This window comes from Ruditapes philippinarum, unplaced genomic scaffold (genome assembly GCF_026571515.1).
Source record: "Ruditapes philippinarum isolate M1 unplaced genomic scaffold, ASM2657151v2 ctg11427_1_1_1_1, whole genome shotgun sequence".
NCBI classification, from domain to species: Eukaryota; Metazoa; Mollusca; class Bivalvia; order Venerida; family Veneridae; genus Ruditapes; species Ruditapes philippinarum.
The window spans coordinates 1-23,683 of NW_026862467.1; the positions used below are offsets into that span (position 1 = coordinate 1).

The following is a 23,683-nucleotide window of genomic DNA, read 5'->3' on the forward strand; positions in this document are numbered from 1 at the left end:
ATTATAATTAATTATTGCACTCAACACTAGATTAAATGTAACAACGCTACTGTGATTTTATATTCAGAAAATAAAAAGGAATATTATATCACAGTAAGCATAAAACTCTTGTATTAAATGAAACTGATTCAGTGTAGTCTTTAATGTGCATCTTTTGTTTTGAAAGAAATGTGTGCAGATGGTACTTACTCCATTTTTATCGGGCATCTTGATAAAACCGATGACTTTTCTGTTAACCAATTCAAATACTTGTAACCTTAAAACAAAATATTATGAAATAAATTATTTGACTTGACTGCCGTGGGATTTGTAATAAAAAGTGATCACTACCTATTAGACAGAGTAACAACTTCAGACATATTGAATATTACAGGTATCAACAGTTGGTAGCACTGGTGAAGTCTTGAAACAGAAGAAAACAATATCACCAAGACGATCCAGTAAGAACAAACACATGGAAAACGTATCTTGTCAGGTGTGTGGAGACATGGCTGCAGGTTTCTACTGTGGGGCTTTCATTTGTGAAGCTTGCAAGGTATGTATTAATCGCTTCATCTTTTAATTATACATTATGCCTAGTAGAGTGCTATTGGGTTGTTTGATTTTGCTTTTGATGTTGAAAGATTGTTTGACATCCTGACCCTTGTATGTTAAAGTATCACAGTTTTCATAAAGATTTTATTAATTTATGTATGAATGAACTGAGCCTGCTATACCCTGTTGAATTAATGTACAGAACAAGTCCTACTACCCTATTGTATTTATGCAATGAACTCATCCAACTATATATTATACCAACTGTTTAAGAGTTCACTGCTGGCCAAGGCTTGTTATAATCAGATGCTAAGAAACAAGGTAATTATGTTACATAATCTATAAGTACTACACATAATATAAAGAAGGATGCATAGTTAATATTTTGAAGCCTTTTAAACAAGAGTTAGTTTGTTATGAAAAAAAATAAAACCACAAAAAAAACCCCAGAAGAAACAACATCATTATAGAAAAACTTTCACCGAAACTACTACTTGCGCTTGCTTTTATCATTATAAGCCACCAGTATCAAGCCACCACGTATCAAGCGGTAAGAGCGCACCACGTTTACAATTTTTGTAAACGTTTACCACGACTGCTAAAACCGAAAACGATACCGTTTAAAGGTTGTACCTCCTCTATTACTATATATACACACCATATATTTGAAGTCGCAATGATGTCTTCTTTCTATTTTTTAATACAATGTACACAAATAAAAATGTGCAAGCTCATCACGATTGAGTCAGCACACATTTTTTGCATTGTAACCCCATTTTTTAACCAAAAATGTATGTCAACGAGCAATTTTTGCCACCGTAATGCTGTGTGGAGGGTTGTAAACACCCATTTTCCCGTTTGCGTTTTACTTTGGAATAAACCACTACAATTGATAAAATCCATGATTACAGGCAATGATTAAGAAATTTTGTAAGACAATATGGTCATTTCGATTTAAACGGTAAACAATATCGTAAACGTTTATGAGATGAAAATCGAAAAACGAATCCGTTTAAAATGTGTAATTGTGGGGGCCTTATCAAGCGGGACCAGCCTGAACTTCTCACTTCTGTGTATTCAGACTATTAAATCCTGATTACCCTAACATTGATAATGGACTGTTCCAAAGAGAAGTTAGGCATGTCAATTACACAGATTCAGCAGGTTAAGGGGTTATATCACATGTTAAAACATCAGTTTAAATGTTATACAGGGTTTGGATATTATTACCGGTATACCACATATAGCTTAAAGTTTTCTTCAAATTTATAAGAATGCAGGTGGCTGCATTTCCTTAAACACAACCTTGATTAAATAGAAACATCTGGATGCTGTCAATATCATTTCTATAAAGAGGTGTTAAGTTGAATATTCTGATAAGTTACAGATCTTCTGTCCTATTTGTATGTACTTTTATGTGTACTGTACCAGATGAAAATAAATCTGTTGCATGTAAAATATATTCTAACAACATGCCAGGTTTAAAGATTTTTATTGAACAGTTTAAATTTTGCCAATGCCGGAATATATATGAAAATGCCCAAAAACATTTTTTATGAGAGGAAAAACTAAAAAGGCCCTTCTTAAATTTTATAAAATCAGCTCTACGTTTTTGCACGATTTTAATGAGATGGCAAAGTGTTTTGAGTATTAAACATATCAATCCAGAGAAAATAGCCCCTACTTTATGGGTTTTTATACTTAGAAAAAACTACATGGCTAGATCAAATATATTTATAATATATCGTGCATTGTTTTGTGATAAAAATCATCTCTACCCTGAAGGTAAAATTTGTGACAAATATAGTAACATTCTTCACTGAAAGCACATATTAAGATATTTTATAGATATAACCTTGTTGAGTACATTCTTTGCCGAAAAGTACAAGTCATTCCTATTGTTTAAAAAAAGGGACAATTTCTTAGAGGCATCTCAATATCATGCACATAAAATTATTCTTGTCTGAAATTTAAAAGCCAGGAGCATTGATATTTGGGAAATTAATACATGTAACATTGTCTTGAGGAACTTTACAAATGTTAATTTAAAAATAGTTACATGCATATTAATATTTTTCTGAAAGTTCAAAGGCCTGAGCTATGATGTTTGGTATATAGTATAATCTTACAAGTCTTTACAAGTATTAAAGAGAAATATCAAGATCCTAGGGTAAAATATGTCGCCCCCTTGAGAATGTTTCATTTTACTTTTCTTCCATTTACTAAAGTCATCAATTTAGGCCAAATTTAGCCTCTTGTAAATTTTCAACTCTGTTGTGCAACTTATGAAATGTTTCTAATTTTATGACTTATGGGCTACTAACAATGATGTCCAGTTTCATGATATTTTTTCTTTATTATTATTATTATGCCCCCACTTCAAAGAAGAGGGGGTATATTGCTTTGCATTTGTTTGTCTGTCGGTCCGTAGACCAAATGGTTTCCGAGTGATAACTAAAGAACCCTTAGGCCTAGGAACTTCAAACTTGGTATGGTGATTGGTCATGACAAGTAGATGACCCCTATTGATTTTGGGGTCAAGGGGTCAAAGGTCAAGGTCACATTGACCTTGTAAGCAAAAACGGTTTCCGATCAATAACTAAAGAACCTTAAGGCCTAGGAACTTCAAACTTGGTATGGTGATTTGTCATGATCAGTAGATGACCCCTATTGATTTTGGGGTCAAGGGGTCAAAGGTCAAGGTCACATTGACCTTGTAAGCAAAAACGGTTTCCGATCAATAAGTAAAGAACCTTAAGGCCTAGGAACTTCAAACTTAGTATGGTGATTGGTCATGATCAGTAGATGACCCCTATTGATTTTGGGGTCAAGGGTCAAAGGACAAGGTCACATTGACCTCTTGGGTAAAAACGGTTTCCGATCAATAAACAAAAGAATGCTTAGGCCTAGGAACTTCAAACTTGGTATGGTGATTGGTTATGACCAGCAGATGACCCTATTGATTTTGGGGTTAAGTGGTCAAAGGTCAAGGTCACATTGACCTTGTAGGTAAAAACGGTTTTCCGATCAATAACGAAAGAACCCTTAGGCCTAGGGACTTCAAACTTGATATGGTGATTGGTCATGATCAGTAGATGACCCCTATTGATTTTGGGGTTAAGGGGTCAAAGGTCAAGGTCACATTGACCTTGTAGGTAAAAACGGTTTCCGATCAATAACGAAAGAACCCTTAGGCATAGGGACTTCAAAACTTGATATGGTGATTGGTCATGATCAGTAGAATGACCCCTATTGATTTTGGGGTCAAGGGGGTCAAAGGTCAAGGTCACATTGACCTCTTAGGTAAAAGCAGTTTCCGATCAATAACTAAAGAACCCTTAGGCCTAGGAACTTCAAACTTGGTATGGTGATTGGTCATGACCAGCAGATGACCCCTACTGATTTTGGGATTAAGGGGTCAAAGGGCAAGGTCACATTGACCTTGTAGGTAAAAATGCTTTCCGATCAATAACTTTAAGAACCCTTAGGCCTAGGAACTTCAAACTTGGTATGGTGATTGGTCATGACCAGCAGATGACCTATTGTTTTTAGGGTCAAGGGGTCAAAGGTCATGTAACATTGACCTTGTAGGTTAAAACGGTTTCGATCAATTAACTAAAAACGCTTAGGCCTAGGAACTTCAAACTTTGTATGATGATTGGTGGTGACCAGCAGATGACCCCTATTGAGTTTTGGGTCAAGGGGTCAAAGGTCAAGGTCACATCGACCTTGTAAGTAAAAACGGTTTCTGATCAATAACTAAGAACGCTTAGGCCTAGGAACTTCAAACTTGGTATGGTGATTTTTCATGACCAGCAGATTACCCTTTCGATTTTGGGATCAAGGGGTCAAAGGTCAAGGTCACATTGACCTTGTAAGTAAAAACGGTTTCTGATCAATAACTAAAGAACGCTTCGGCCTAGGAACTTCAAACTTGGCATAGTGATTGGTCATGATCAGCAGATGACCCCTATTGATTTTGGGGTCAAAGGTCAAGGTCACATTGACCTTGTATGTTAAAACGGTTTCGGATCAATAATAAAAGAACCCTTAGACTTAGGAACTTCAAACTTGGCATGGTGATTAGTCATGACCAGCAAATGACCCCTATTGATTTTTGGGTCAAGGGTTAAAGGTCAAGGTCACATTGACCTTGTAAGTAAAAACGGTTTCTGATCAATTAACTAAAAACGCTTAGGCCTAGGAACTTCAAACTTTGTATGATGATTGGTCTTGACCAGCAGATGACCCCTATAGAGTTTTGGGTCAAGGGGTCAAAGGTCAAGGTCATGACCAGTAGATACTTGATAACCCTTATTAATTGTTTGATCACTGGGTCAGAAGTCATGCATAATTACCTTATCACATGAATAATTGGCTGCTGATAGGGGGCATACATGTTTTACAAACATATCTTGTTATTATTATTATGCCCCCACTTCAAAGAAGAGGGGGTATATTGCTTTGTATTTGTCTGTCTGTTGGTCGTTCGGTATGTACACCAAATGGTTTCCGATCAAAAACTAAAGAACTCTTATACCTAGGAACTTTAAATGTGGTGTGATGATTGTGCTTGACCAGCAGGTGACCCTTATTGATTTTCGGGTCAAATGTCAAGGTTACATTGACCTTGTATGTAATAACGGTTTCCGATCAATAACTAAAGAACGCTTAGGCCTAGGAACTTCAAACTTGGTATGGTGATTGGTCATGACCAGCAGATGACCCCTATTGATTTTGGGGTCAAAGGTCAAGGTCACATTGACCTTGTAGGTAAAAACGGTTTCCAATCAATAACTAAAGAATGCTTAGAACTAGGAACTTCAAACTTGGTATGATGATTGGTCATGACCAGCAGATGACCCCTATTGATTTTGGGGTCAAGAGGTTAAAGGTCAAGGTCACATTGACCTTGTAGGTAAAAGCGGTTTCTGATCAATAACTAAAGAATGCTTAGGCCTAGGAACTTCAAATTTGGTATGATGATTGGTCATGACCCCTATTTATTTTGGGGTCAAGGGGTCAAAGGTCAAGGTCACATTGACCTTGCAGGTAAAAACGGTTCCGATCAATAACTAAGAACGCTTAGGCCTAGGAACTTCAAACTCTGGTATGATGATTGGTCATGACCAGTAGTTGACCCCTATTGATTTTGGGGTCAAGGGGTCAGTGTCATATTGACCTTGTACTTAATGACGGTTTCTGACCAATAACTCAACAACTCAAGTTGCCTAATTTAATGGTTGATATTTTTATATTAAACTAAAAATGCTTTTGGTATACACATTTGAAGGTCTTATGTAATATAACAACTTGGCTGATATTAATGAGGCCTACATAATTCATAAAATTTATGCATATATTATTATGCCCCCATTTCGAAGAAAAGGGGGTATATTGCTTTGCACTTGTCGGTCCGTCGGTCCGTTGGTCCGTCGGTCCGTCGGTCCGTAGACCAAATGGTTTCCGAGTGATAACTAAAGAACCCTTAGGCCTAGGAACTTCAAACTTGGTATGGTGATTGGTCATGACCAGTAGATGACCCCTATTGATTTTGGGGTCAAGGGGTCAAAGGTCAAGGTCACATTGACCTTGTAAGCAAAAACGGTTTCCGATCAATAACTAAAGAACCTTAAGGCCTAGGAACTTCAAACTTGATATGGTGATTGGTCATGATCAGTAGATGATCCCTATTGATTTTGGGGTCAAGGGGTCAAAGGTCAAGGTCACATTGACCTTGTAAGCAAAAACGGTTTCCGATCAATAACTAAAGAACTTTAAGGCCTAGGAACTTCAAACTTGGTATGGTGATTGGTCATGATCAGTAGATCGTCACCTTAGTGCAAGAACTCAATATCTGCTTCTTTATCTATATGCAGTTATTGAGTTTTTGCACTAAGGTGACGAGATGACCCCTATTGATTTTAGGGGGTCAAGGGGTTCAAAGGTCAAGGTCACATTGACCTCTTGGGGTAAAAACGGTTTCTGATCAATAAACAAAAGAACCCTTAGGCCTAGGGAACTTCAAAACTTGGTATGGTGATTGGCATGACCAGCAGATAAACCCCTATTGATTTTGGGGTTAGGGGTTCAAAGGTCAAGGTCACATTGACCTTGTAGGTAAAAACGGTTTCCGATCAATAACGAAAGAATCCTTAGGCCTAGGGACTTCAAACTTGATATGTAGATTGGTCATGATCAGTAGATGACCCCTATTGACTTTGGGGTCAAGGGGTCAAAAAGTCAAGGTCACATTGACCTTGTAGGTAAAAACGATTTCCGATCAATAACGAAAGAACCCCATAGGCCTAGGAACTTCAAACTTGGTATGGTTGATTGGTCATGACCAGCAGATGACCCCTATTGTATTTTGGGGGTTAAGGGGTCAAAGGTCAAGGTCACATTGACTTTGTAGGTAAAAACGGTTTCTCATCAATAACTAAAAGAACCCTTATGCCTAGGAACTTCAAAACTTGTATGGTGATTGGTCATGACCAGCAGAATGACCCCTATTGATTTTTGGGGTTAAGGGGTCAAAGGTCAAGGTCACATTGACCTTGTAGGTAAAAAACGGTTTCCGATCAATAACGAAAGAATCCTTAAGGCCTAGGGACTTCAAACTTGATATGTAGATTGGTTCATGATCAGTAGATGACCCTATTGACTTTGGGGTCAAGGGGTCAAAGGTCAAAGGTCACATTGACCTCTTAGGTAAAAACGGTTTCCGATCAATAACTAAAGAACCCTTAGGCCTAGGAACTTCAAACTTGGTATGATTATTGGTCATGACCAGTAGATGACCCCTATTGATATTGGGGTTAAGGGGTCAAAGGGCAAGGTCAACATTGACCTTGTAGGTAAAAAAATGCTTTCAAATCAATAACTTAAGAACCCTTTGTCCTAGGAACTTCAAAACATGGTATGGGTGATTGGTCATGACCAGCAGATGACCTATTGATTTTGGGGTCAAGGGGTCAAAGGTCAAGGTCACATTGACCTTGGTATGTTAAAACGATTTCCGGTCAATTAACTAAAAACACTTAGGCCTAGGAACTTCAAAAACTTTGGTATGATGATTGTCGTGACCAGCAGATGACCCCTATTGAGTTTTGGTTTCAAGGGGTCAAAGGTTAAGGTCAGACCAGTAGATACTTGATAACCCTTATTAATTGTTTGATCACTGGGTCAGAAAGTCATCAAAACCTTATCAACATGAACTAATTGGCTGCTATAGGGGGGACAATACTGTTTTAACAAACATATCTTGTTTGGTAAGATTTGTAAATAACTTAAATTGCTGCACACAACTTATTGGGTCACAAATTAATATTACCTTGTGACTAGTCATGGACCATAGATACTAGATAACCCTTATTAATTTTTGTTCACTGGGTCAGAAGTCATGCATAATAACCTGATCACATGACTAATTGACTGCCAATAGGGGCATACATTATTTTACAAACAATATCTTGTTTACATTTTAATGTTATGTTAATTTTGTTCTACAGAAATTTTACATGAGAGCTTACAAAGCAAAGATAAATTGAAGTATGGTTTGCCTGCGAGAAAAAAAGTTGTATTATTACTAAAAAGAAAGTAGAGGTTTACAGTGCCAGTATTGCAGATTTCATAAAAAGTTCAGTCTCAACATTTTATACCTAAACAAGGTATGTGTCCATATATTATACCTAAACAAGTTATGTGACTAGTGTTTTATACCTAAAACAAGATATGTGACCATGTTTTATACCTAAACAAGTTATGTGACAATATATTTCACCTAAGAAGATATGTTACTTTGTTTTAAACTTCGTAAGTTATGTGTCACCATATATTATACCTAAACAAGATATGTTACCATGCTTACAAGTAAACAAGGTATATGCTATCATGTATTATACCTAAATAAAGCGTGAGGCACTAAATACCTAAACAAGTCATGTTCAAAAAAGTTTAAAAACATGTATATGTATAAAACTATATTCCATAGCAAGATTACCATATCTTGAGGGTCAGGAATTTAAGTTTATAGAATTGGTATTGTTTAAATGTAACTATTAAAAAGTTTATAATCAGTTATTGTATTTTGAATATAATTATTTAATTATTTACATGATATTTTTTATTATTTACATAAAGTTTTGTCATTAAGGTGAAGGTGAGTCGAACAAAGACACCCAGATGTCGGACATTCCATGCCGTGTCTGCTCAGCACCGTCATCGGGGTTTCATTTTGGAGCTATAACCTGTGAAGGCTGCAAGGTATTCCAGCTTTAAATATACTCAGCTCTGTGTAATTATTTTAAAGAAAACCAACAACTTATTTAACATATGTTGAATTGTTTTATATACCCAAGGTTAATCAGGGTTTTCATTGTTAACATATTATATCCCCCTTGACCCTTGGCCAAATCAGTTGTTTTCATTGGCACATCTGTTGCCTCGGATTAAAATGAAAACCCAGGGTTTTTAACTCATTTTGTTTTGATAAAATTTTCACAGCATTGGAAAACGAAACATCTGTGCCTTAAGTTATGTCTGTATGTTTATTTTTTTAAGTAACAACTGTCTAGTGATGCAAAATAGCGAGTGCATTAATAAATGTTTTTATATTGACTGCTTTCTTGGAAAATGTTTTTTATTTTGTTAAAGGGTTAAAATGATAAAAGCATATGCAGGGTGCAATAAGGGGAAGTACTGATTTGTAGGGGCGAAATACTTTTTATTATGCCCCCTCCCTCCTTCCCTTCAGATTGCAAAAAATATATATTTTTTATTTTCATATTTCTCCTTTTGTTTTGGATAGGAAAGCATATACCATAGGTTTAAAAATTGGAGAGTAATTCCAGCCTGTAACTGAAAATTCTATACATTCTATTTTCTCTATACGATAATATGTTATTAGCTTAATTTGACTTGTTTTGTCTTATAAACTTGTTGTACATTAAATGCGTCTCCTAGACAATGTTGCAGTTTTTACATGTGAAACATAAGAAGATTTTAACTTTGGTCAGATTGTTTGTATAATAATAATATAACTAGGAACATTGGTAAAGTTAATGTAGATATATTGTATATTGATTTTAAAAAAGTAAGAAAAATAGACACTAGAAATTTATTCTGTGTCATAAATTTATTGACAAACCTTGAACCCCTGAAAAACTGAAATCTACATTTGTGGATCCCATTGGTCAGTATGTACTGTTCACATTATCACCTACATATAAACTGGTGATAGTCAAACATTGATATTTTTTCACATCTTGGCATATTTGTTTATTATGTGTGGACATGTGAAATAAAGACAATCATTTAATAAGCATGTTGTGACTTATATAAAAATGTGCTTATGTATACTCAGTGTGTTACAAAACAAGTTTAACTGATTGTCAATAATGATTTCTTTATCATGACCTGGGGGAATTCTTCAACAATACCATGACTTATATTAGCTAGTTGACTAATTTAATTGTCTGAAAGATAGAAAGCAGCCTTACATATATCATCTGCTTTGTACAATGCATGTTAAATTGAATTGAAATTGAAAATTTTAAAAGATGTGTGGCTAAATGCCATTGATTTTAGAAACCCCCCTTTTCTGATATAGATATATATTTCCCTTTCAGAAAGCCACAGGTTGGTTTGAAAATTGAAAAAAAAAAATCACTGCATACTGAAAGGAAATAGAGGATATTGAATGAGTGTAAGTTCAATACTGAATTTATTGCATGAGTTGAATAACATTATATTATGCGAGCCTCTGGCGAGCATAATATTATTTTATTCAACGAGTGCAATAAATTCAGTAATGAACTTACACAAATTTAATATTCTATTTATCACATACCCAAAATAAAGACTGTTAAAGTGAAATAAGAGTCATTTATCATTGACGCGCCTATAGTTTAACGCTAACATTTAGCGCGTCTTTACACTATGTTTGTATAACGCTAATGACGTCACATCAAAATATATGCACGGCCATGCAATACCATTTTTACGGAGTCGCAAAATCGGTACGGATGTGTGATAATATAAAATTCTACAATTTTAACAGAATATTATATTTATTAACAAATGATATGCTATTGTCATGTTTGATAGATAACAATGAAAGGCAAAGCCTATTTGTTTGCAAACATAATTTAAGGAAATAGTTTCACACAATTTACTTACATCAGTGAACACTGATTATGTTATGAGACCATCATTATCTGTAATTCAAGATTTTATAAAATTTAGGTTTGTGTCATAATATGATAATAAAAGAATTTCCTAGAAAATTAACAATCATTCCATAGATATTCTGTATTTCAATTCTAAGAAAAAGATTATTTTAAGGATATTGTGTTAGTCAGATTATATTTCATTAGTTAAACAGATTGCTCTAAATTAAGGGTAATTTATCATGACCTCAAATTTATCATGGCCTCAAAAAGTCTTTTTTTATTTTATCATTTTTGTTTTCACGACTTTTTACATTCTGAGAACCAATCAGTTTTTGAGAGGGACAAGAAAATTTTCTCAGAATTGTGAAGATAAATTTCGATTTAATTACATTCTACATAATCCTTGTTGGCTTTTGTAATGGATTTCTGTACAAAGAGACTTAATAATATATATATTGATAGATATCTCATTGTTGAACTTCTGTATCGTTAAATTTATTCATTGTTTATACTTGTATGTGTTCACAGCAGTTGTTCAGAAGGCACATAAGTACATTATTTATAACATTGATTTTTTCTCTCTTTATTTTTACCCCAACTAATTTTGCCTTACAAGGGTTTCTGTAGACAAATGATGAAGGAAAATTTTCCTTAGATTGTTGAAATAATTAAATTGCAGAAAGATGAAGAAGATTTATGATTTAATTTAGATTTAGATTTTAGATTTTTGACATTGATGATTGCACTTTTGTAGGGGTTTTTCCGTCGTATGGCAAAGGAGAGGGAGCCAGAAAAATACCAGTGCAATAAGAAAGGCAACTGTGAAATAAACATGGTGACCCGGAATCTGTGTAAGGCATGTAGATACAAGTCATGTAAACAGGCTGGCATGTCTGTTGAAGGTTAGTAAACTTAATCTCATCACTTTATATAATTCCTATAAAAAAATTACACCTTGTTTGCTCATACATGTAGTAATTAAAAATTTGTATTCAATTGTTCAAAAGATGAGAGGCCTTTATTGCTGATTGGGTATCCCATATTTTAATCACTTGTCACTCACCACTTGTTCAAATGCCACCAACTTCAGATTCTTTCATGGGAGGAAAACATCAAGCTAGCCTATGAGTACTCAGGTGCTCGATGGTACTCCGGTACTAATGCTATGAGGAGTACCTGAGGTCTGCCTTCCACAAATAAACCTAGAAAATTACTTTTTTACTGTAACAATGTCATTGCAACTTAAAACCCAATCTTTTGATTTATTAATTAGAAGTTGAGGATCATGATTTATACATTTATTTCATTTTCATTTACAGGAAGTAGGATTGGTCGTCAACCTAATTCTGTAAAACATGCCATATCAATGGAGTTAAAACAAGGAAAACCTGAGGGAGGTACAGATATGTTAACAAAGGTGAAGGAAGAACCAATAGATGAATCCAGTGTGGACTTTCTTACAGATAATAATAAATCAGATAGTTTCTCGTTCTGGGATCAGAATTCAAATACCGGTAATTCAGTGAATAAAGAAACATCCTTACGTGAAAGTGACATAAACTTGGCGAACGTTGTTTCTAAGCAGTCAAGTGTTGTGCAGTCTGTGTCAGATAATGTTGGCACTTGGCAAACTAATAATTTAAGTTTTGCTAACAGAATCACCCCACCACCACCTCCCCCTACAAGTTCAGATGTAGGATCAAAGTTGCCGTCACCCAGTAAAACACAAACATCTGTAGAAAATTACATGTACAGACATGAGAATCAACAGACATTAAATGGGACGCAGGTATCAAAACAAGACAGATATGAGCAGATAGAAATACAAAGTGACAGACAAATGCCCCCTCCACCAAGAAAGCAGGTCGGAGGTCACCACAGGGGTCAACACAATCCTGTAAATTCCTTAGTGTTCACACCTAGTCCGGTAACACAGTTTTTATCTACTACACCCAATATTGAGAACAAGCATCCCAGGGAAACAAAGATGAACCATAAAGTGCCGTCACCAATGAACATTACTCAGAATATGCACTTATCATCATCCGTACCTCAACAAACTGTGTACTCTCCCACCAGTACAACTCCTACACGAGCAAGCCCGGTGGAGAATAAACCAATTGATCAGAACAATCTTCTCGGCTCGTTTAAGACAATGACAGACTTTATCAATAAGATTATAGATGCTGGAAAATGTCTGCAGTTATTGAACTACAGGGTATGTAAGCTTAGCTTTTGTCTTAGTTACAACTATGAAAAGATGCATAACAATGTTACAGACAACATCAGTGTATTAAAACTAATAATATTGAAAAATATGACATAGATTTATATTTGGTTTACTTTAATCCTTACCATGCTTTATATCTTAAATGGATTTGTTTATCTTTCAAAATGGATAACATCATCAGGGTTCTCACTAGGACTTTAAAACATGGAGTCCATGGACTCCCAACCCTGAAAAAGTTGGAGTCCAAAAGCGCGTCGCAATTAATATGTTTACAGATTAGTCATTCAATGCTCACAATAGCATTGCTGATATTTGAATCTTCAAAAGACTTCCAAAGTTTATAGTTATTCAAAAGAAACTCTGAACTACATAGTATAATTATTGTTTTGTTGTTAATATTTATTATGAAATTATTTCATTATAATGCATCAACACATGGAAATCGTTTTGTTTTTTTTCACTTTTATACCAAATCAAATTTTATTCTGGTTAAAAAAGTCCACTCTCAAGACAAAAAGTTTGTATTTGTAAAAAAAACGTAAATGTATATAGGCAGCGTTTAGCGGAATGAATAGGAAAATCGTGTACAGCTTCACAAAGTGTGTAAGAGATTCATCCGATCGACAATTGTTTTAGCAAATATCTTCAAAAGGGGGCAAATTGAAGATCCATATTTAAAGATTTAATGTTGATTAAATAATAAAGGAACAATTCATTCGCATGTTTGGCTTGGAAACCGAGAATTTTTGCGAAATTTTAGGGTTTCTGGCGAACGTGAAATCGCCGATGTTCGGGATCAATTTTCGGATAGAATCTAAATATCAAAGAAAAGCGTATGTGTACCTGGCATTTCGGCACAATATCTTAAATTCTTAATACTCTTATAGAAAGTTTTTGCAAGAATGAAACTAAAGCAAAATTGTGCCTAGAAAATGCCGAAAATATTCGACAATCATTATAATGCCGAAAATATTCGACAATCATTCAAAATTGCACTCATTTGTAATTTGAGAAAACGGTCTTTAAACTTGCGGCGTAAATAGTCGATAATTTTATCCTTTTGTCGGTAAAATTTGCTAATTTCCAATCAACTGTTGATCAAAGATATAAAATTATCACCTCGTGTTATATCTGGTAATTACATGTACTGTACAGCGCGTGTATACATTAGTCTGATCACTATTGCGTGATAATGATCGGAAGCGTTATCGCTGATTGGCCAATCGCTTCACGGGTCGATGTGCATAGGACCGCCTACCTATAGACTGACACGCGCTGATGCATTTGTGTATTTGTGGTTGTGAACAATCTGTAATGTTTATGCGTCCCCAGGCAAAATTAAGCGTACATGGAATCCTTGCTCTGTAATATTTGCGTCCAGCTGTAATAAACATGAGTACCGGGACGCCGAAATAAGCGTCCCCGAGAACCCTGATCATTCTTAATTTTAAGGGACCATTTCAAAAAAAAAATTAAAAAAAAATTTAAATATGTATAGTGTAGTCCATGATCAAATAAAGTCATGTAACATAGGGCACTTGTATCATAGTTTGTGGATCTTTCTGTTGAAAATGTGTCAGAGTTTAATCGTATACATATACATGCACAGTGTATATGTATACAGGAGTGCAGGTATTAGTTACCCGCACTCCAGAGAATTCCCATTGATTGGCTCATTTTTGCTGGGGTTTACTTATTTTGACAGCAGAGAAAGGGAAAGCTATAGAAATATCATAATCAGATGCTCATTCATTGGTTATTTCTTTCTGGGGTTTCATATTGTGACAACCAGGAACGTGTTTTTATGTTTTACTATGATACAAAAGAGAAAGAACATCAAAACACTCGTCAATCTGATTTATACTCTGGGGAGGGGCTATGCCCCCTCGTACAAATCCGATAGCCTCGTGTTTCGAGGCTCTTTCTATAACTTACTACACACAGAAATTACATAGGACATATAAAAATATGGACACAAAAATATGAAGAAATTTTTCTTTCTTCAGTAGTAACTGATTTTGGTGATAAAACAGTCTTTCAAATGTTAAAAAATGCATTCAAAGTTTCTGTGACTATGAAAATTTTTATATTAATACAAATCTTGAACTATAAATTTGTTGGTTTTTTGCACTTTGATCTCTTGAAGAATTATTTGACTCATAATTATGATTTATGAGGGCTTGTCACTTGAAGTTCATTGTATATGTAATTGTAATAGTCACATTTGAAATTGTTTGGGCTACTGTATTGATTTTGTGCACAAAATACATGTATAGTTATAAATATATAGTTATAGTTATAAATATATAGTTATAGTTATAAATATATAGTTATAGTTATAAATATATAGTTATAAATATATAGTTATATGAACAATTTTTTCAGGTGTTTGATACAGACGTTAATCCAACAACTTCTATGAATGTTGATGATATTAAAGCATTGTTTAAAAGTAAATACATGGATCCTAAGGTAAATTATATTGATTTTGTTGCCTTTCTTGTTTCTTTTCACTGTAGAATTTCATGTTTCATTGTTTATATCTTGGTTTTTTTTTATACCAAAGTGACAATTCAGATCCTTATTAATTATCTGTTAAAATACATTTTACAATTTCCTGTATAAATCTTGTTTAATTGGACTATAAATATATGATAACTGTTGCATAGAAGTAAATTAATACTGCATTAAATGTGAAAGAAATATAAGAAGTGCAGTAAAATATAAGGCTTGATGTAAAAACATTGTTTTCTCTGAATATGAAGTTTTATGAAGGACACAAGTAGAACTGTAGTACAAGCTTTCAAAGTCCAGTAATATTAAGGATGAAATTTTGATGTCTGAAAAGTGAGTATAGGGTCTCACTGATGATGCTTTGGTGGTGGGGAGTGGGGTCTTGTGAACTATTCAAGAATTGGTTTGTTCACATTTGTAAAAACTTACCTTGTTATTGGTAAGGTGCCATTTCAGCATTAACATGATAAAGGTGATAATGACTATGAGGTAGAAAATAGATGAAACATAATTGATAACTTGACACTTTTGCCTCCATAACTTCATAGGATGCTGGCCAGTGGATAGTACCTGACTCTGTTTCAGTAGTTAATTAGTTACTGGGTGTCAGATTCACACTGACATTACATAACTCTTTCAGGACATAATAATATATTCATATATTTTCATTGAGATATGCATGTATATGTTATCAATTTTTAGCTTTCAGTTTTCCTGGCAACAGGATGTCTAGGTTAAAACATGTTTAGTTTTACAAATATTTCTTGTACTGATACTTAAGAATATTTGAACGGTGGTAAATCAATGACTCATCTTTTATAGCCAAGTCATGTGTAATTGACGTCAATGTAATATATAATGTTTACATGTGTTTTTAGGCTGGTAATGTGATAACATCAAAAGTTGATATGTCGGTGTTTTCTACACGAGAATCTACGTGGAATTACATGATGACAAACTTTCACCATAATACATACATCACCATTAGATTTGCTAAACTAGTGCCAGGTTTGTAAATGTTTTATCTTTTAGTCTATTCAAGTATGCCAAATCTTTGAATGTTAACTGCAGTAATGATTTGCCTGTTTAACCAACATAAAGTCAGGCAAGTCAGTACATAGATTAAGTTAGTCAAGTATTCATATAGATTAAGTCAGTCAAGTCTGCACATTGTTAAAGTCAGTCCAGCTTTCACATAGATTCAAGTCTGCACATAGGTTAAGTCAGTCAATTCTGCACATAGGTTAAGTCAGTCAATTCTGCACATAGGTTAAGTCAGTCAAGTCTGCACATTAAGTCAGTCAAGTATGCACATAGGTTAACTCAGTCAAGTCTGCACATTAAGTCATTCTAGTCTGCACATAGGTTAAGTCAGTCAATTCTGCACATTAAGTCATTCTAGTCTGCACATAAATTAAGTAAGTTAAGTCTGCACATAGATTAAGTCATTCTAGTCTGCACACAGGTCAAGTCTGCATATAGATCAAGTCATTCAAGTCTGCACATAGATTAAGTCAGTCAATTCTGCACATTAAGTCATTCTAGTCTGCACATAATTTAAGTAAGTTAAGTCTGCACATAGATTAAGTCATTCTAGTCTGCACATAGATTAAGTCATTCTAGTCTGCACATAGATTAAGTCAGTCAAGTCTGCACATAAATTAAGTCAGTCAAGTCTGCACATAGATTAAGTCATTCTAGTCTGCACATAGATTAAGTCAGTCAAGTCTGCACATAAATTAAGTCAGTCATGTGCAAACCAAGATCAGCTACATTTTTGATGATGGTCTGCTTGTTTTGCTTTTCAGTCAGTACAAACATTGAAAGTCCAGAGTGATAGGTGGACAAATCTATTGGAGATATTTTAGAGTTAAACATAATTTGGGAAATACTGAGGAGTATTAGTATAAAAAAGTTAAGTACTGTGCTGATGTCAGATTATGATTTCTTTATTGTTTTCAGATTTTGTTCAAGGCTTAATGAATTAAAAAAAACTGTTTTATGTTCTTCATGTGGCTATGTGATGACAGTGTAATGATTTATTGTATATGATTTCAGGGTTTAAGACATTGAGTTTAAATGACCAGGTGAAGTTGATACAGTCCTCTATCTATCCGATAGAATTGCTCAACATGTCCAAGGTATATGACCCCTCCACCAGGAAATACAACTACTTCACTTACACAAAGGAAGAGGAGAATATCATGATGGAACAGTTTCCGATGTTGAGAGTGTTTCAGGTAGTTTGATTAGATTTATCTTATGTTTTTGTAACGGTGAAAAAAATGTGCAGCCTGACTGAGTTTCGAATCGGGACCCTCAGAATACTCTTCCTTGACTTTACCGAATGAGCCATCTGGAGCCTTACACATCATCTCCCCTAAAAGTGAACATTTCTAAATCGTGACATTTTTTTTCCCCAGGAAGCATGCATCTTGGGCAACTTAAAGGGGCTATGTCTGAGTCCAATGAAAGGGGTTTGACATTAATTGAAAATTAAGGTTACCATCGAGTATATAATGTATTACATATTGTTAAAATTGTTCTTAACTCAACCAAACAATTATTATAACATATTTACAGTGCATATAAATAGGAAAAGTAAACAAAGGATCTGTTTTGCTTTTGCAAATGTTGATTATGGCTGTATTTTTGTTTTATAAAAAAAACTGTATATTATTATTGAACTATTTTTTTTCTTCTGTATTTAAGCCAGAAATATAATTAATAAACATAATAAAATAGACCCTATGAATATTATATAAAATAGGGTAATATCACTAGTTTTATTGTTCCAGGAACATTTTCTTCATGTTGGTGAGATGGTTACATCGTTCCAGTTTACCGACGAAGAATTTGCATTATTGTCAGCATTACTTTTGTTTCCTGCTGAAGTTCATGGTCTAGAAAATCCAAAAGCTGTCGAGCAGTTACAGAACCAGATATCCGGTGCATTACAGGCCTACGAAGAAAGTAAGATTTTGTTCCATCATTTTGCTCGATTTTTCATGCAGTATTCTTCTCTTAGTAAACAAGTTAGTAAGTTTTTGCAAATACCGTCAAACATGTTGCTTTTCTTCACTGATCGTATACTGTATGTGTAGAAATATTCGCGGGCTTTAAATTTTCGCGATCTTCGCGGTGACATTGGATCCGCGAATTCATGTTAAGCGAATATTTCTACACCAATAACTTCTAAATAGTCATATTTTCGCGCATCTATAGAACAATGTATATCAGTGTGTTCACGGCTGCCATAAGCCTGGTATCCGTGGCGCTTTCAAAGAGTGATGTAACTGTTGTATAAACTGTACATGTAACATTTAGCTCTGTATATAAATCAGTTTGCTAGTGTATTTTTGTTTGACTGATCTGATTATCGGATTCTTGTATAAGTATAATACATGTTTGAACAATACCATTGCATCACGCTATTTATTTCATAGTCTGAGTCTTGACATCTAATCAGATTATATTTTTTTTTCTCTAAAAAGCAATGCAAATAACACAAACATTAACAATTCTAACTGATGAAAACATGGAAAACAAAACACAATAAATAGCCAACATTTTAACAAAACTAGTGAAAAGATTATGGTCTCATTCAGTACTGTTTAAAACTGTGAATAATCACGCACGTTAACGGACATTCTTTTGTTTGCCATAATCTTTCCGCTAGACAAATTAGTGTCTTTGTTCTGTACAATAGCGTATTGTTTGACACCAGGTGTTGAACATAACTGTGAAGTCCAACAATGATTACAGTAAAAAGTATGTAAAATAAAACAAGGCTGCTTGCGAAAACCAATCGTGTAAGAGTAAATCTCTTATTTTTTACCCTGATGGGTGTACGCGAATTTATGATTTTCGGCAGTCACCTCCGCGAATTCAAAATAGCGCGAATATTTGTATATACCCCCAAAATGGACCTTTCCGCGAAAATTTGCTTCCGCGAATTTAAATACACATACAGTACTCTCTTCTCTTAGTAAACACATTAATAAATTCTTGCAAAATACTGTCAAACCTCTTATGAAAACCTTGTTGTTTTTGGTCACAGATTGTATCTCAGAATTTTTTTCATTATAACATTTATAAATTTGAAAATTAGTTGTTTTTTTGACATTCTCAAGTTTTCTGTTCCTGGTCTGAATTCACTCATTGGGTAATGTGTTTGACATAAGAGTTTTCTTTTAATTTACTTTAAAATCTATAACTGTAGAATCTGGTAAATGAGGGAATATTAAAAAACACATTTAAAAAGTACCATCTTACTGTTATTCTGTATTGGATGATATGCTTATGTTGTACCTGCACTGTAAGTTTGTCTAGAAAATTGGAGTGCAGATTACTGGAAAACTATAAATAAAGCAACAACAAAAAAGACCTTGTTAAATGTATTATTATACAATTATAATTATACCATAAAGATAATTTGTCACTTATATCTGATGATTAGTGTTCTAAATGACCCGTTTAAAAGATGGGTCATGTTAAATACTTTTCTTGATAATGTTTTATTTCCGCAGAAGTGTCTGGAAATATAAATAAAATTAAGTTTGAATACCATAAAATTATTTTGTTTTTATCATAATCAGTTTAATAAAATTGTATAAACATTATGGTTAAATTGCCACTTAAATGAAATTTCAGTTCCATGGGAAAGAACTTTAAGATACAATAATTTGTCTGACTGTCTCTAAACCTAACTCTACAAGTGCATTAAAGTTCCACTAATTATTATAAGCAAATATGCTTACCAGTATTTACTAGATTTTACAGTATTAAACAAGTTTTATACATGTTTTATGATATTGTAAAGATAATCAGCTTTTTCATTTCCTTCTGATTATTAATACTGACGTGAAATTTTAATCTGTACTTCAGAGACATTTCCGGAAGGTTTGACCCGATACGGAATTCTTCTGGTTCGAGTTGCTGAGCTTGTTCAGTGTCTTCTGCAGCATAATTTAGCGATAGGCCTTCTGCTGACCCATAATCCAACAATCAAAGTCCCGCAACTCTTTCATGAACTTATCATTGAAAGCATTAAAGAGGGACAGAAGTTGTAGAGCTAGTCTAAAGCATCATGTATATCGGGCTCATCTGACCTTTTTAGTCAAAGGTCATTGTGTTTTGTACCTGTCGAAAAATTCGACTACTTGTTTTTAAGGTCCTTATTTTGTACATAATATGTGAAGATATAATTAAACATTAAAAAGTGCTAGATTGAGACTTTGTACGAGATTTCAGCATTCATACCTCAGATATATTGGCCAGAGTCAGATTCAGCATTTTCTTTGAAAGTGACAATAGACTATATAGTTTGTTTTATATTTGTTGACTTCTATAGCTTGTTTCATATAATGTTAAATGAGGAGGCTGAAAAACCTGTATAATAATTATTTGTTGTGTGTAAACTTAAATGAGACTTATTCAGTGTGGCCTGTAATGTGTTCCTAATACAGAGACAGTCAGAATGAGAAAAATGGAAATTGTTGTAGAAAACACCTGTACAAATCAGCCACAATATTTTGGCAGCTACAACAAAGAAAGTAAGATGATGTCAGCATTATTGTAGTGGACTTTTTCATCATCTCCTTCAAATTATGTACAAATAACTTGCTTCAGTTTTAAGATAAAAAAAAAACAATAAGGGCATTAATCAAATTTTATAATCATGTTTTAACACATAGAGAAATGTATGTATGTTTGAAATTGTGTTCTGTGTGTATATATGTATACATATATATATATACACAAACAACTAAGATGGTTTTTGTTTTTGATCGTTGTTCACAATTTGTAGAAAATAATGTCAAGAAGTGTTGAAAACTTAATATTTATTTGATGCCTTCATCCATAATACAATGTGAATATTTAATGTATCATTTTGTTCAATATTGTCTCCGAAAGATATCTGATTTTGTGAATGGATTATGTGCCTGCTTGAAGTCTCTTGTGTAACTGAGTAGACATTTGAAATGGTTATTCAAATGGGAAATTCCTTTATTGAATATTTGTAAGATTATAATTTGGTAGTGATTACACATATCTGTGTAATCCTGTCGCATATTATTGTGTAATCATGCTACACATCATTGTGTACTCATGCTACACATCACATGTTGTCATGCTACACATAAATTTTTAATCATGCCACATATTATTGTGTAATCATGCTACACATCACATGTTATCTTGCTTCATGATAGTACAATGTATCTAAATATGTAATCATATTACACACAAGTGTGTAATCATGTGACAAATTAATGTGTAAATATGCCACACATCAGTGTGTAATCATTACACACATCTGTGTATACTCATGCTACACATTCTTATGTAACTGTGCATTATATAACAGTGTTATTATGTGTTACACATTAATGTGTAACCATGCTATACATTTGTGTGTGTAATCATTCTACACATTACTGAATAATTATGTCACATATTGTTGTGTAATCATTGGACACATTACTATGTAACTATGTTGAGTTATTTTGTATAATGTTGTTGTTTTTCACTTATTAGCTTATGAGAATATTTTCAGATGTACATATCATTATAGTGATTAATGAATGCCAAGTATATGATACTGTACTCACTGACGTGCTGCGATTCTAGACCTGTTTCCTTGGCTTCTATAATGCTAAACAGTGCATCGGTTTTCTTGTTGATTAACTTATATAACTTATATTGATTGACTTGCCTGTGTGAAATAAGTAGTGCTAACCAACTTGTGTAACTTGATTCATAATGAGGACAGCCTTTCTTACCAGATCTAATAATAGAACGAGATCTAGTAATAGATTGAGAACCTTAAAGAGTTTCTTAAAGCTGCATTTTATAAATTTGTAAAAATATTTTACCATCAGCCTAAACACTAAGCAGTCTTATACATTTCCAATAAAAAGACTTTTATTGTTTTAGCTTCACAATGCACTAGATCTACCATTGGAAATAAAGTAACCAACAGATAAAAAAAAATATGATACAGAAATATACTATTGAATTAGAAAAGATCTTTCTAGCCATGTTTATTATCCCCCGCCGATAGATCGGGGGATATTGTTTTGGCGTTGTCTTTCCGTCCGTCCGTCCGAATTTCATTTCCGGACTAGTTCTCTGCAACTACTGGCTGGAATTCAACGAAACTTTATGGGAATCTTCCATACCAAGAGGAGATGCGCATATCGTCGGCTTGTTCCGGTCCGACACTTAAACTCAGAGTTATGGCCCTTGATTAGTTATGCAGTTATATATAGAGTAAAAATCGTTTCCGCGCTACTTCTCTGCAACTACTGGCTGGAATTCAACGATACTTTATGGGAACCTTCAATATCAAGAGGAGATGCGCATATCGTCGCCTTGTTCCGGTCAGACACTTTAACTCAGAGTTATGGTCCTTGATTAGTTATACAGTATGCATATAGAGCAAAAATCATTATCGCGCTACTTCTCTGCAACAACTGGCTGGAATTCAACAAAACTTTATGGGAACCTTCAATATCAAAAGGAGATGAGCATATTATTACCTTGTTCGGGTCAGACACTTTAACTCAGAGTTATGGCTCTTGATTAGTTATGCAGTATGCATATGGAGCAAAAATTGTTTCCGCGCTACTTCTCTGCAACTACTGGCTGGAATTCAACAAAACTTTATGGGAACCTTCAATACCAAGAGAAGGTTTCGCATATCATTGCCTTGTTTGGGTCAGACATTTTAACTCAGAGTTATGGCCCTTGATAAGTTATGCAGTATACAACCAGAGCAATAATTTTGTCCGTGCTACTTCTCTGTAACTACTGGCTGGAATTCAAAGAAACTTTATGGGATACGATGTGCATATAGTCGCCTTGTTCGGCTCAGGCACTATAACTCAGATTTATGGCCCTTGATTAGTTATGCAGTATGCATACATCTCATTGGCATTCCAGATATTACTATTTAACACAGAGTTATGGCTCTGTTATTGCCCTGAATATTTATCAAGTTCAAAGAATGTTACTGTTTATGCCATGATAAATATATAAATAAAGCCTTATGTCTTCAGTTGTTGTGTTAGTAATAACCAGTGCTCGGCGGGGGATATAAATTCAACGAATTTGCTTGTTTTACTGTTGATGTTCAAATGAACCAATGTCAGAGTTTTAGCATGCAAACAGAAATTGTTCTTTCGATTTCACAACAAGGAGGTTGCAACTGATTATGCTTAAGAAGCTC

At 34.1% G+C, this 23,683-nt stretch overlaps 2 protein-coding genes across 2 annotated transcripts; both read left to right on the top strand.

Annotated features, from left to right (window-relative positions):
* Positions 1-373: 373 nt before the first annotated feature.
* On the top strand, positions 374-8,084 carry LOC132719175 (uncharacterized; the record flags this gene model as incomplete). The annotated part of the gene is given in 2 exon segments (XM_060702923.1): positions 374-535; positions 8,046-8,084. Coding segments are annotated over 2 exon segments (201 nt in total), but the record flags the coding sequence as incomplete, so codon positions are not given.
* Positions 8,085-8,194: 110 nt separating this feature from the next.
* Positions 8,195-22,144, top strand: LOC132719174 (nuclear receptor ROR-beta-like). Its single transcript, XM_060702921.1, has 9 exons — positions 8,195-8,204; positions 8,690-8,799; positions 11,461-11,608; positions 12,026-12,924; positions 15,322-15,408; positions 16,329-16,458; positions 17,509-17,690; positions 18,249-18,423; positions 20,338-22,144. Exons 2-9 carry the CDS (start codon positions 8,719-8,721, stop codon positions 20,520-20,522), a joined length of 1,887 nt encoding a protein of 628 aa, XP_060558904.1. The 5' UTR covers positions 8,195-8,204; positions 8,690-8,718; the 3' UTR covers positions 20,523-22,144.
* Positions 22,145-23,683: the final 1,539 nt, after the last annotated feature.

Excerpts from the sequence above, each read along its gene's own strand:
- LOC132719174 (XM_060702921.1), top strand. The coding sequence starts at position 8,719 with ATGTCGGACATTCCATGCCGTGTCTGCTCAGCACCGTCATCGGGGTTT. Across the intron at positions 12,925-15,321 it reads TGCAGTTATTGAACTACAGG|GTGTTTGATACAGACGTTAA; the intron begins GTATGTAAGCTT and ends CAATTTTTTCAG. Across the intron at positions 18,424-20,337 it reads ATTACAGGCCTACGAAGAAA|AGACATTTCCGGAAGGTTTG; the intron begins GTAAGATTTTGT and ends TCTGTACTTCAG.